The 13,347-nt window shown below is 57.2% G+C and overlaps 1 protein-coding gene across 1 annotated transcript; it reads right to left on the bottom strand.

Moving 5' to 3' along the window:
- Positions 1 to 397: 397 nt before the first annotated feature.
- Positions 398 to 11,671, bottom strand: PLAAT5 (phospholipase A and acyltransferase 5). Its single transcript, XM_036295537.1, has 7 exons — positions 11,577 to 11,671; positions 10,865 to 11,049; positions 9,961 to 10,024; positions 8,628 to 8,736; positions 5,359 to 5,467; positions 3,015 to 3,277; positions 398 to 819 (listed from the first exon to the last, which is right to left on the bottom strand). The coding sequence occupies exons 1-7, from the start codon at positions 11,669 to 11,671 to the stop codon at positions 628 to 630; spliced, it is 1,017 nt and encodes a 338-aa protein (XP_036151430.1). The 3' UTR covers positions 398 to 627.
- Between the last annotated feature and the right edge of the window lie 1,676 nt (positions 11,672 to 13,347).

Below are 13,347 nucleotides of genomic sequence, written 5' to 3'. Positions count from 1 at the left end.
CCACCCCACCCTTGATCAGCCCCCCAACCGTGATTGGAGGTAGGCTGGCTGGCCAACCTCCCACGTCCCCTCCCCTGGCCAGCCCTGCCCAATCGACCCCATCAGGGCGGGCCGGCCAGACCTCACCCATGCACGAATTCGTGCACTGGGCCTCTAGTGAAGAATAAAGCTGATGTGTGATTTTACAAGGAAAATCTTTCCTTGGAAGGGTGTTCCTAGGTTAAGGCACAGCTGGCCCTGAGCAGTGAGGCCAAGGTTTTCAGATCCCTCCTCCCTTGAACGGCACCCCGGGTCCCCAAGGGCAGGGCTGGAGCGACCCGGACAAGCTAGAGACGTGTTAGTTTCACAAAAAGGACGTTTGTAAGGAGTTCTTATTACTGAGAACATTCCAGCAGGTTTCCAGGATGTACCCCATGGTATTCAAGCATCACAGACTAGGTTCAGCCTAAGGCACGAGCGAGACCCCCTTCTACAGAGTGGGGTGGCGGTGACCGCGCCTCACAGCTGCGTAATAAATATTGGATTCTTCCCACCCTGCGAGTCCCTGGGTCTCATCACACATATCGGACACGCGTCTAAAGGGGTAACTGGGTACATGCCAGATCCTTCTGGAAGCTCACGAGTTTCTTACACGGGGCCGCTGAGCAGGGAGACCAGGGGAGCAAAGGGAGGACGTTCTCTTTGCTGCTGTCCAGGCTCTTCCTCTGCGTGGTGTCCGGAGTCGCTGCTGGCGGTGACTGCCTTGGGCCGTATGCTCTCCACCACGGCCGAGAGCATGGCTCCCGCCGCCTTCGCCCCTTGCATCAGGGCCTGCTCCACCTGCAAGGCAGACCCGTTCACAGGACACTCGGGCAGGGTCCTGGGCTTGTGCCCAGCCCCACCGCCACCTCGCCATCCCGCTCAGGAACCGGACTGCCTGGAGCCTTTCCCGAGAGCAGGAAGCAACCTGTGCTCCAGTTTCAGAGGCCCTGGAGCTGCACAGACCCAGAGAAGCCAGGACGGCCGGTGTGGGCGCACACAGTGGGGGCACCGGGCTCCTGGTCCCTTCCTGCCTCAGAGCCATTCAGCCTGGGGTTTGCCTCCAGTGTGGGGGGTGGGGTTGGGGGGGCTCAGAGGCAAAGGGCCTCAGAGCAGCACAGCCCCTGGGCCCTCATTCTGCAGATGAGTACACAGGGAGCCAGGGCGGGACCTTCCTTGGACCTCGTCACACAGTGAATTAGTGCACGAGCTCAGGTCCGGGCCCAGGATTCGGAGGAAGGAGGACCTCCTAGAATCCCTTGACCCCCGGGATCTCCTCTTTGTGTACAAATGCTCAAGGGGTGGGGGACCCCTCATCCCAGCGCCCACCACGGTCCTCGCTGCCACAGGCCTCCCAGGGGGGATGCAGAGGAGGAAGATGTGGAAAGTGAGAAGCAGGAGGGCGAGCGTGGGAGGCCCCCCCAGTCGCCTGGGGATGGGGTCGCACAGTACAGAGACCAAGGCTGGGATCTTCCCAGGGCGTTAGGAAAACAGGGAACGTGGAAGAGACCCAGAAAAATGACGTGCCTCATTTACCCTTGATTTTGAAAACCTGCTACAAGGCGGTAATTGTACTTCCTCTGCTCTCCTCATGGGGCTCAAGAGGAACCAAATGTCCAAGAGCAGCTCACACTGGCACGGGGACGTAGCTTCCCAAGCCCTTGTGCCACATTGAATGTGTCCCCCCCTATATTACGGGGGGGTGGGGGGCGGAGGGCGGCACACACCCAAATACAGTGGGGCCAGGAGGTGTGTGGTGACACTGGTAGGTGACATGCCTCCCCACCACCACCCATCGAAAAGGGGCCCCACGACTGGGCCCCACAGACCCAGCAAGCGTGAACACGGGCCCAATGGCCCGATCGATGGGTTGTTCAGAGCGGCTGGGAATCCATATTGTTTAATATAAAATTTCTACATTTTTAAATGCAGGCAAATGAGTAAAAAATACTCGTCATTCAATTTGCAACTTGAGCAGCTGAGTGTCTGCCTTGGTTAATCCCCGTTTTGTAAGGGAAGGGACAGTCTCGGAGATAAAATGGCTTCACCAAGGAGACCAGGTCAGTGAGGGCCCAGCCGGACTCCACCAGTGTCCTACCCTGTCGCCCAGCGCCTGTTCTACTCCTCGATGGGCTCATAGAGATGAGAAGGACGTAGAGTCCATGGAGACGGCAGGCCCCCGCCAGTGCGACAGGTAACCTGACACCACGGATCGCCATTCTGACCGCCCACAGGAGGCGGAGCCCAAGGCAGCTCAGCAGAAGCGGTCGCCCATCCCAGCCAGTGGCACACCTGCTGGCTCCTGGGCACACACACCTGCTGGCTCCTGGGCACACACACCTGCTGGCTCCTGGGCATCCCTACCTGCTGGCTCCTGGGCACACACACCTGCTGGCTCCTGGGCACACACACACCTGCTGGCTCCTGGGCACACACACCTGCTGGCTCCTGGGCATCCATACCTGCTGGCTCCTGGGCACACGCACCTGCTGGCTCCTGGGCATCCCTACCTGCTGGCTCCTGGGCACACGCACCTGCTGGCTCCTGGGCACACACACACCTGCTGGCTCCTGGGCACACACACCTGCTGGCTTCTGGGCACACACACACCTGCTGGCTCCTGGGCACACACACCTGCTGGCTCCTGGGCACACACACACCTGCTGGCTCCTGGGCACACACACCTGCTGGCTCCTGGGCATCCCTACCTGCTGGCTCCTGGGCACACGCACCTGCTGGCTCCTGGGCACCCCTACCTGCTGGCTCCTGGGCACACGCACCTGCTGGCTCCTGGGCACACACACCTGCTGGCTCCTGGGCACACGCACCTGCTGGCTCCTGGGCACACACACCTGCTGGCTCCTGGGCATCCCTACCTGCTGGCTCCTGGGCACCCCTACCTGCTGGCTCCTGGGCACACGCACCTGCTGGCTCCTGGGCATCCCTACCTGCTGGCTCCTGGGCACCCCTACCTGCTGGCTCCTGGGCACCCCTACCTGCTGGCTCCTGGGCACGCCGTATCTGAGGTCGTTGACGAAGTGCTCGCAGTTCCCGTCGATCAGGCTGTACTGCACTATCTTGTTGACCATGTTCCTCGTGCGCTGGAGGATCTTGTCCACGGGCAGGGGCAAGTACGTCCCGTCCAGCTTGTTGTTGACCTTCCAGGAGCAGCCGTGCAGCACGTCCTCCAGCCGGCTGCACTTGACCACGGCCCGGTTGCTGAAGATGGAGGTGATGCTGCCGGCCACGAATTCCTCACCTGAGGCCAGAGGCAAACAGAGGCTGGAGAGCCGCCAGGGACAGCGGGGCAGAGCCCGGCGCGCAATCCCACGCCCAGCAAGCTGCTGTCCTCTGGGCCTCGGTTTCCCCATCTGTCGGAGGCGTGCAGAGGAGGGGGGGGGCTGGAGTAGATGAGCTAAAGGGCCAGCTTCCCCAGGAAGCCTGGGCCTTGCCCTGCACCCCCACTTTCCATCCACAGCCTCTCTCATAAAACTCTCACAGTGGCCGATGGTGTGGCCCCGACTGCACTCTGTGTCCTACCGACCAGACTTCAGGAGCCGTCACACGCGTGCTGGGCTCCCTGCCCGGTAGGCGTCGGCTCCTGGGTAAGGGGCTAACGCAGTGATGGCGAACCTTTGAGCTCGGCGTGTCAGCATTTTGAAAAACCCTAACTTAACTCTGGTGCCGTGTCACATATAGACATTTTTTGATATTTGCAACCATGGTAAAACAAAGACTTATATTTTTGATATTTATTTTATATATTTAAATGCCATTTAACAAAGAAAAATCAACCAAAAAAATGAGTTCGCGTGTCACCTCTGACACGTGTGTCATAGGTTCGCCATCACTGGGCTAACGTGTGGGTCTGTGACACGCGTCCTTCCGTAGCCACTGCTAGGGCGCAGGTGAGGCCGCACAGATGGGGCTCTGGATGGGACCCCCACCCGCTTCCCCCAGAGCCACTCGGCCTCTCTCCACTCACACATGGGGTTTCACCCAGGGTCCCACGGCTTTGAAAAAAGGGACGTTTGGAAGCTGGTAAGTTACCATGTTCGGCCCTCAGGGGGCACAGAGGCTCAGGGAGGGTCAGGAAGCTGCCCACGTGGGTGGCCGTTTAACACCAGGGCTGTTTTTCTGCAAACGTGTCCGTGTCCCCGCCCCCTTGCGAAGCTGTTGGAGGGCCCTGGCTCTTCCTTACGCATTGGAAGAAGAGCTGCCTATTTCACCAAAGCTGGCAGGAGGCAATTCAGCCTCCGGGGACAGGGAGGCGGAAGTTTAGAGACAGATCTGACGGGAGGGCGGGGACGGGGCTGTGACAGTCCCTTTGGCTGTACAGAGGGAGGCTCCTGGGAAGGAGAGATGGGGCGGGGGGGAGGGGATGCAGCGTGAAGCCCTGTCACCTTCTTCGCTCTGTCCCCCGTGTGGGCTCCCAGGCCGAAGTGGGGGTGTGGGCAGGTGGGGCTAAGGGGGGCTGGGAGAGGGGGGGCTCTGCGGGAAGCTCTCAGCAAGGGGACGGGCTGGGCGATAGAACACAGGCCGGGGTGAGAGCTGTGAGCAAGGCCCCGGGCCTTGGGCGCCGGGGACCCACTGTCATTTAGCCTCGAATGGGCCGTGTGGGCACAGGGCACACATCCCAAAGGCATCGAAGGACCAGGACTGGCCGCGGCCCTCCCTCCGTTCCTCCCAGCACCTGGGGAAGCCGGGAGCAGCACTGGGGACAACGGGAAGCAAGTGGCAATCGGGGCCTCAGGAACAGGGGAGAATGTGGAACAGCTGTCAACATGGGCGGGTCGGAGGCTCACGTTCCTAAACGCCATGGAAACGAAAGGGAAGCTGGGACGCTCTCACTCGCTTCTGCTTTAGGGCTGGACACACTGCGTGTCTGGTAGACAGAGACCAAGCTCTGTCCCACCGTACAGTTAGGTCTAGTGTCTGTCTGTCTGTCTGTCTGTCTGTCTCTCTCTCTCTGTGTTAACCCTCTCCCGAGGATATTTTTCCATTGATTTTTAGAGAGAGTGGAAGGGAGGGGGAGAGACAGAGAGAGAGAAACATCGATGTGAGAGACACACATCGATTGGCTGCCTCCTGCATGCGCCCTGACCAGGGCGGGGGATCGAGCCTGCAACAAGGTACGTGCCCTTGACCGGAATCGAACCCGGGACCCTTCAGTCTGCAAGCCAACACTCTCTCCACAGAGCCACACCGGCGGGGGGCTTGGTCTAGTCGTGCGTTGGGTGTTTTACTGTGCAGTGGGCCGCGCTGAGGAAGCGGGAATGGGCGGGGCCCGCTTCCCTGGGCGCCTCGACGCCACCAGCTTGGCCGCGTAGCCACTCTTACTCGGGGGCGCCAGGTGGACCACGCGGTCGCCCTCCACGCAGATGGCCCAGTGCTCATAGCCGATCCGGAAAATCTCGATCAGGTCCCCAGGTCTCGGTCTCGGGTTGCCCTGCGATGGAAAAAGATGTCACAGGAAAGACTAGCTTGCGCCCAGGGACTCCAGGGACCTGTCCGGGCAGCAGCCACCGCTCAGCCTGCAGACACGGCGGCTCCTCGCTGTGCAGGGCCCAGGCCGGGGAACGCGCTCCTCACACGCGGGAACGGGGGCCCACCTCCCGCCACCTCTCCTTATTAAAGGCGGTGAGGCTACGATCTAGGTACGGCGTCCTCCGTACGCGCACGTGCTGCGGGGTGAGTGACGGGCTCCTGTAAGCGTCTCTGCTTGAAGCTGCGCCCCAGGCGAAGCTGTCTCGTGGAGGGCCATCGCAAGACGAAGGGGCGCTCCTCTGGCTGGCATGAGGGGACCACGGTCGGATGGGGTGTGAGGACACCTGGTGGAGCTCAGTCTGAGCCCAGATCCCTCCGTCCCCACCCCCTGCAGCCTTGGCCTGGGGGTGGCCTTTCTGGGACCCTCTGGACAGAGAAACCAGTGCCTCCTGCCCCTGCTGGCCTCCGGGTTCCCTCTGCAGGTGCCCTGCGTGCCCTCCTGTCGCCCCGGGGGTGCCCCCTCCTCTGATGCCCACACACCGGCTGCTGAGAGCCGGCTCGCCACCTGCATTCCAGAGGGTGGCGCCTGCCCAGCCAGCTCCCCCGCTATCCCGTGGGCTGGCCGTCTCGCTCCAGGGAGGTCTGAGCCCCTTGCAAGTCTGTCCTCCCCTGAGCGCCCTCCTGGCCCTCAGCCCTGGGAGACCACATCAGGCTTCCTGGTATCTTAGTAATTCTTCCTGTTAAACTGCCCCTGCTGGACCCATGTGAGGTTTCTCTCTCCCGACCGGACCCAGACGGCTGGCAGTCTTCAGAGAGGCCCGGGGGCGAGCCTGTCCGTCAAAGAGGCATTGGGTGTGTGCCAGTTTTGTGCCCTTCACATTTTGTTGACAGGGTGGGCGCATCTCATGTTAACTGCTCGTACCACAACTTAAAAAAGTGAAAAGAAAAGAAAAAGAAATTCCAGAGCTTTTACCACTGTAAGCCCAAACTTAAAAAAATGAAACTCATGCCCCACATCCCATATCCCTCCTACTCAGTACCATACACATGCGATCTAAACAGCACTGGCCTGCGGACCAAAGGGTCCCGGGTTCGATTCCGCTCAAGGGCATGTACCTTGGTTGCAGGCTCCTTCCCCGGGCCTTGGTCAGGGCTCAGGCAGGAGGCAACCAATTGATGTGTTCCTCTCACATCGATGTTTCTCTCTGTCTTTCCCTCTCTCTTCCACTCTCCTTAAACATCCATGGGAAAATATCCTCGGGTGAGGATCAACAACAACAACAACAACAACAAATGCTACCTACGTTCTGTTCCCAGGCTCCTCCTCCCTCCCAGCGGCCTCCAGGTTTGCTCAGTGGTGCAGGGAAGAAGCCGGCTCACTGAGACCCCTGCAGGAGGAGGATGCTGGGAAGTCTGAGCCAGGTAGAGAGACCAGAACGCTACCCACCCATCGGCTTGACAAGAACCTGGCTGCCTCCCCCAACTTGCAATCATTTCCCGTTGGTCCGGTTTCCTCGAGGCGTCTCTCTCCCCCAGTTCTCCGCCTTCTTTCCCTGGCTGAGGCCCCCCCTGCCCCACCCCGCCCCCGTTTGCCAGGGCAAGAAGTCACAGGAGGAAAAAGGGCGTGTCGCCTATTTTGTTTTTCACACTTTCCTGAGATATAATTAACATCCCATAAAATGCACACGTTTTAGGCCTACAGTTCAATGACTTTTAGTAAATTCACGGAGTTTGTACTTGGGCCAGGCAGTGGTTTCATAGCTATAACAATACAGGCACAATTCACAAGAGAAAAGCTGGTAACTGGACTTCATCAAAATTAGAACGTTTTGCTCTTCAAAAAGAGACTCAGAACGAACACACAAGCCACAGACTGAGAGGAAGCACTGCAGAGCATTTATCTGGAGAAGTACGACACACCTGATCTCAGACGTATGAACCGAGAGAAAAAAATGGGCAAAAGATTTGGATGCTTCACCAAAGAAGATATATACGGACAGCAAATAAATACGTGAAAAGGTGGGTGGTCACGAGGGAAATGCAAACGAAAACCACAAAAAGATACCTACATACCTATTAGTTAGAATGAAAGGGACCGACCATGTCAAGTCTCATGGGCATGTAAAATAGCACAACTATTTTGGAAAAGAGTAAGTTAAACATGCATGTACCACATGATCTAGCCAGTATATTCTTAGGTAGTCACTCAAGAGGAAAGATGTGTATTGCAAAGACTTGCTCACAAATATTCATAATGTTTATTTGTAATAGCTAAATGCTGGAAGCAACCCAATGAGCAAACAAACAAATAAATCTTCCTACAATGGAATACTGCTCAGCGATAAAAAAAGGAATGAACTACTGATAATGTGCTACGTGGGTATAACTCAAACATAATTATGTATAATTATGTGGAAGGAGACAGACAAAAAAAAAAGGGCCTATGTCATATGATTCCATTCATATAAATCTCTTAAAAATGCAAACTAGCCAGTTTGGCTCATGGATAGAGCATCTGGCCCTCAGATTGAAGGGTCCTGGGTTCGATTCCAGTCAAGGGCAGGTATCTCGGTTGCAGGTTCTATTCCCAGCCCTGATCGGGATGCCTGAGGGAGGCAACCAGTTGATGTGTCTCTCTCACATCGAAGTTTCTCTCTATCTCTCCCTCTCCCGTCCATTCTCTCTAAAAATTCAATGCAAAAATATCCTCGGGTGAGGATGAATAACCACACAACAAAACAAAAATGCAAACCAATCTGTATAGCGGTGGAAAGCAGGTCAGTTGTGGCCTGGGGATGGGGAGGGGTGGGGAGAGGGAGGGACTTAGAAAGGGAAGTTTTTCTTGTGGTGATGGCTTCAGGGGTACACACCTATGTCAAAAGCATATTCAACTGCATATCCCAAGTACTATGTGCGGTTGACGGTCTGTCAGTTATAGGAATGTCAGTTACACCTCAATGAAGCTCAATAAACGGCTCAAGGAAGCTGTTTTCTACAAAACTAAAAAGCCACAGCCAACACCCCAAGTCAGGATGCAGTTCCGCCTGCCGCACCGTCTAAACGGAGTGAACTAGAACTTGCAGAGCAGCCACCAGGGCTGTGTGAGAACCCGTGACACCCACCTCGGCTGCTTGCTTCGCTACCTGGCTGGCGCTCTCCGACTTCAGGGACAAGCTCGACTCTGTTCTCCTCTGCCTGGGCGAGGGCTCAGAGGCAACTCCCGGCTTCTCCCTGGTGAGTTTTGTGATCGTACAGTTAACGGATAACACGGCTTCACAACGATGAGACACTCTGCATGACCCCCGATATGTGACTTTAAGGCACTTTCCACTTTTGAGATCCTAGGACACCTCCCTCCCCCCCCCCCCAAGCTTGCTTTGGGGACACCACCCACTGTCACACAAAAGAACTGCCACTTACTGCCTTCCAGACAATTGTTCTAAATGCTAATGACAACAGCGAGTAGCTTTCAGAATGTTTGTATTTGCTCATCATATTTTTTGAACGTTTATCAAAGTGACACTTGCATATCGTTTTGTCAAAAAATGGCAACAGACCCTAGCCGGTGTGGCTCAGTGGATAGAGCATCGGCCTGCAGACTGAAGGGTCCTGGGTTCGATTCCGGTCAAGCGCACATGCCCGGGTTGTGTGTTCGATCCCCAGTGTAGGGCGCGCAGGAGGCAGCTGATCAATGATTCTCTCTCATCATTGATGCTTCTATCTCTCTCTCCCTCTCCCTTCCTCCCTGAAATCAATAAAAAAAATTTAAAAAATGGTAACAGTACACAGTGGCTTATAATGAAATGCAAGAGGCTTCTGCTCCCTCCCGGTCACCTGGGTCCTACTGCCAGAGGCCGGCCCCTGGAAGCCCTGAGCTGCTGCTTCCGACAATTAGCTCCATGTTCCTGAGAAATCTTGTTGAGCCCCAACACCGTGACCACAGTGATGTACGTATCTGGCCCGTTACCAGCCCCAAAAGGCATTTTGTTGACCTTTCCGCAGCTTTAAATCTTCTCTAAAGTGTAGTGAGGGGGGGCGGGGGGAGGCTGTCATATTTAATGCGGGTCTGGAAACTCTCAGCCCCTCGGGATTTAAAAAAAGAAGCAAACCCTGATTTCAATGAAAGGGAACTGAGGACACTGGTCGCATCCCGCACTGGTTACCAACTGGCAGCGTCGGGAGCGTCCTTCAAAGCAATCCCGTCCCCAGGTTCTGGAGAAGGAAGGCTTGTGGGCAGGAATTGCTACGAGAAAGCCCTCCAGTGGTGAGGACGCCCCCCCCCCCCCCGCCCCGCCTCCCCCCCCCCCCCCCCCCCCCGCCTTCTGCTGACTGCTTAGTGGCAGGCTGGTTTGCACAGAAATCACCCCAAGATTTGCTTTTACAAAACTACCAGCAAGACCCGTTCTTCAAAAGGCTCTCCCACTCGGACCCAGGCCTTCCAAGCAGAGAACTTACCCCGGCTCCAACAGGCCCTGCTTGGGCGAGAGCTGGACCAGCACTTGAAATCCCAAGGATTCTTCTATTTCAAGAAAAAAAAAATAGCGATTTAAACACACTTGCATTCCTGGGAGGTTAAACCTATGAAACAAGGGCTCAAATGACCGCCTGGAAAGGTGGGCTCCAAGCTCTGGTCTAGACCCTGGCAGGCCCGTTAGCCTGGGATCGATTTTTGGATGAACGAAGGGGTTTGTAGGACTGGATGCCGGAGCGGGCTCAGTTCCTCTGGGAGGGAGAGACTTGGGAATTCCAGGGGCCAGGATCTGGGAGAGGAGGAAGACAGGTGCCTCTATTCCAGATTGCAGACACCTCGGGCTGCCCTGGCCGGTGTGGCTCAGTGCATAGAGCATCAGCCTGCGGACTGAAGGGTCCCAGGTTCGATTCCCGTCAGGGGCGCCTGCCTGGGTTGTGGGCTCCATCCAACGTGCTGCCCGATCAATGATTCTTTCTCATCACTGATGTTTCTCTCTCTCTCTTCCTCTTTAAATCAATAAAAAAACATATTAAAGAAAAAAAGAAAAGAAACCTCAGGCTAGACCTGAGCACAGAGGCGTCTGCGGAGGTCGTGCGGGGAGCTGCCCGCTCTGTGCCACCGCTGGACACTGGATGCTGGGCCCTGGACGCTGGACGCCTGCTCCACTGAAGTTAATAATAAGCGATCATTCCCACGTATCCGCTCGTTCCGGGTAGCAGGCATTTCGCACAAACAACAAACTTCTACAAGAAGGGCTCGAAGACAGCCAGGGTGACTTTCTGGGGGGACCCCCACCGTGGCGGCTCCATGGGAGGGGCCATTCCCAGCACCCACTGGCGCCCAGCGGAATGTCAGGAGCAGGTTGCGCGTCACCTGGCCCCTCCCTACCTGCTGTTCTTGAGGTCGGTTTGGGCCCGAACCTGGGGAACCTAGAGGGACAGAGCGGGCCCTTCCTCCCCGCATCCGGGCTCAGGCCCATCCCGAAGCTGTGGCGTGGGGGGTCCTCAGGCCTCGCAGAGGGGAGGAGGCAGCCGGTTCCCGGTGGGCGTGGCCGCAGGTCCCCGCGGGCAGAACTGCGGAGGGGGATGCGGGTGTCCACAAACGGGCGGGGCGCGGGGCGAAGGGGGCGCAGGGGGGGGGGCGATGGGGGAGCGCGCGGGGCGAGGGGGGCGCGTGAGGCAGGAGGGGCGCTCGGGGCAAGGGGGGCGCGCGGGGCGAGAGGGGGCGTGCAGGATGGGGGGCGGGGCGCTGAGCGCACCCCGAAGAGAGAGGGTGCAGATGGGCTCTGAGCGGAAAGGCCGGGAAAGGGGCGCAAGGAAACGCAACACAGTGCGCACAGGCTCGGAGGTGGCGTGGACGAGGCGGGAGAAGCTGAGGTCACGAGCAGCAGAGGAGAGAAGGGTGGAGGCCAGGTGAGGAGGGACTGGGGCGGCTCGCTCAGGAGTTAAAATCTTGAGGGATTCAGGGTTTTATGTGAATTTTTTCACACATATATTTTATTTTATATTTTTAATTAAAATTCCATGTACCATGTACTGTATACAAAAGCATACATGAAGCACACGCAGCGATGACACATGATAACACAATGTCTGCCCACGAATACTGCATCCCAGGTGAGGACGGGAAGTCTGGGCGCAGATGCCCCTCCCGCACCCGCCTCTCACGAAGGCCAGCAGAGCCGCCCCGCCCCATCGTTTGGTCCCGTGTTGGAGTCGCCCTTTTGGAACCCCGCCTGGGCCTCCCTTATCGGCCGGCGCCCGATCTGTCTGCAGGGTCCGTGGATTCTTCTCGCCGAGCGTTTCTCCTGATTATCCACCTTCTGTCCAGGAAGCTGCAAACTGGTCCCTGGAGAACGAAGGTCGGTGAGTGTTTGCAGGGACTCAGAAAAGACTCAGACAGAAGAAAAGAGCAGAGATGTAAACCGGTCAGTTTCTCTCTGCATCGGTCCCTGGAGAGGCCCGTTCAAGACCAGGGACTGTGAGAGAGGCCACCGGGTCACAGAATGGGGGAGCGGGCACCATGAGATCCCTGGCCGCGGGTACGCTCCCCAGGCTGTGGGTTGGCAACTGATCACTTGTCACCTGTGCCCGGTTAGAACAGTTCGTGACTAGTCTGTGGCTTGGGCCACAATCCCACCTCTGCTGGGGGGGACAGAGGAGGCGGCCGAGACTGGCAGGGGCCCGGCACCATCCCTGTTACCGTCACTCGTTCTTGAACGACATTTTGAGCACTGGCTCTGTGTCAGGCGTCTGCGCAGCACTGAGGGTGTGAGACCCAGTCTGCCCTCATGTTTGGAGAGCAGGGGAGACAAACATTAAACAAGACGTCAACATACTGTGACGAGATCTGATAAGTGCTCTGACCGAAGGAAAGGGAGTGGGAGTGGGAGTGGGGGCGCCAGCTTGGGGAAGAGGGGGATCCCCCTGCAGGTGTCAGGGTCATTGAGAGCCTGGACCTCCCTGACGAGCCCCCTCACTCGGGCTCAGGACGGAAGATTTGCCCTCCCCCAGCCCAGACAGACAAACAGACACGAAGGCTCTCTCTTACCCTGGAACCTCGGTTGTTCAACAAGTTTTGGGGGGCGCTAGAAGCCCCTCCGAGCTGCCAAAGTCCCCAGTCACCTCCAAAGGGAAACGGAATGTGCCATCGTCCTTCTTTCTGCTACCACCCCCTCCCGCCCCCTGTCCCCCTCCACTGCAGGCTGTCACCAGCCCCAGGCCTGGCTGGGCACTAGCCTTGGGGTTTAGAAAGTGAACAGTTACAGCTACTGTTGAATTGCATCCCCTTAGACCAGTGGTTCTCAACCTTCTGGCCCTTTAAATACAGTTCCTCATGTTGTGACCCAACCATAAAATTATTTTCGCTGCTACTTCATAACTGTATTGTTGCTACTGTTCTGAATCATAATGTAAATATCTGATATGCAGGATGGTCTTAGGCGACCCCTGTGAAAGGGTCGTTCGACCGCCAAAGGGGTCGCGACACACAGGTTGAGAACCACTGCCTTAGCCAAAGAGGTTAGGGCACAAGCACACAGACCGAGGGACAGCCATCTGCAATCCGAGGAGAGAGGCCTCAGGGAAAAGGACCCTGCCTCACCGTGACCTTGGACTTCCCGCCCTCAGAACGGTGAGACATTCAATGTCTGATGTTTAATGTCTGTAACAGCCCGAGCGAGTGAACACGTCCTCCTGGTTGATTGACAGACAGGAGCTGAGGCTGGGGTGGGAAGGAGGGAGATGGTGCACTTGCCTCAGGCTGGGAGGCTGGGAACAGGGCCCAGATCTGATGCCCAGGGTCGCTGCCCAGCTGGTTTTTCCACCTTTGCTCCCCCCCCATCCCCCGTCTGCATATAGACTTTTCTACCT

This window comes from Myotis myotis, unplaced genomic scaffold, assembly GCF_014108235.1.
Source record: "Myotis myotis isolate mMyoMyo1 unplaced genomic scaffold, mMyoMyo1.p scaffold_m19_p_27, whole genome shotgun sequence".
Taxonomy (NCBI): Eukaryota; Metazoa; Chordata; class Mammalia; order Chiroptera; family Vespertilionidae; genus Myotis; species Myotis myotis.
This window is presented reverse-complemented; position numbering and strand designations above follow the sequence as displayed.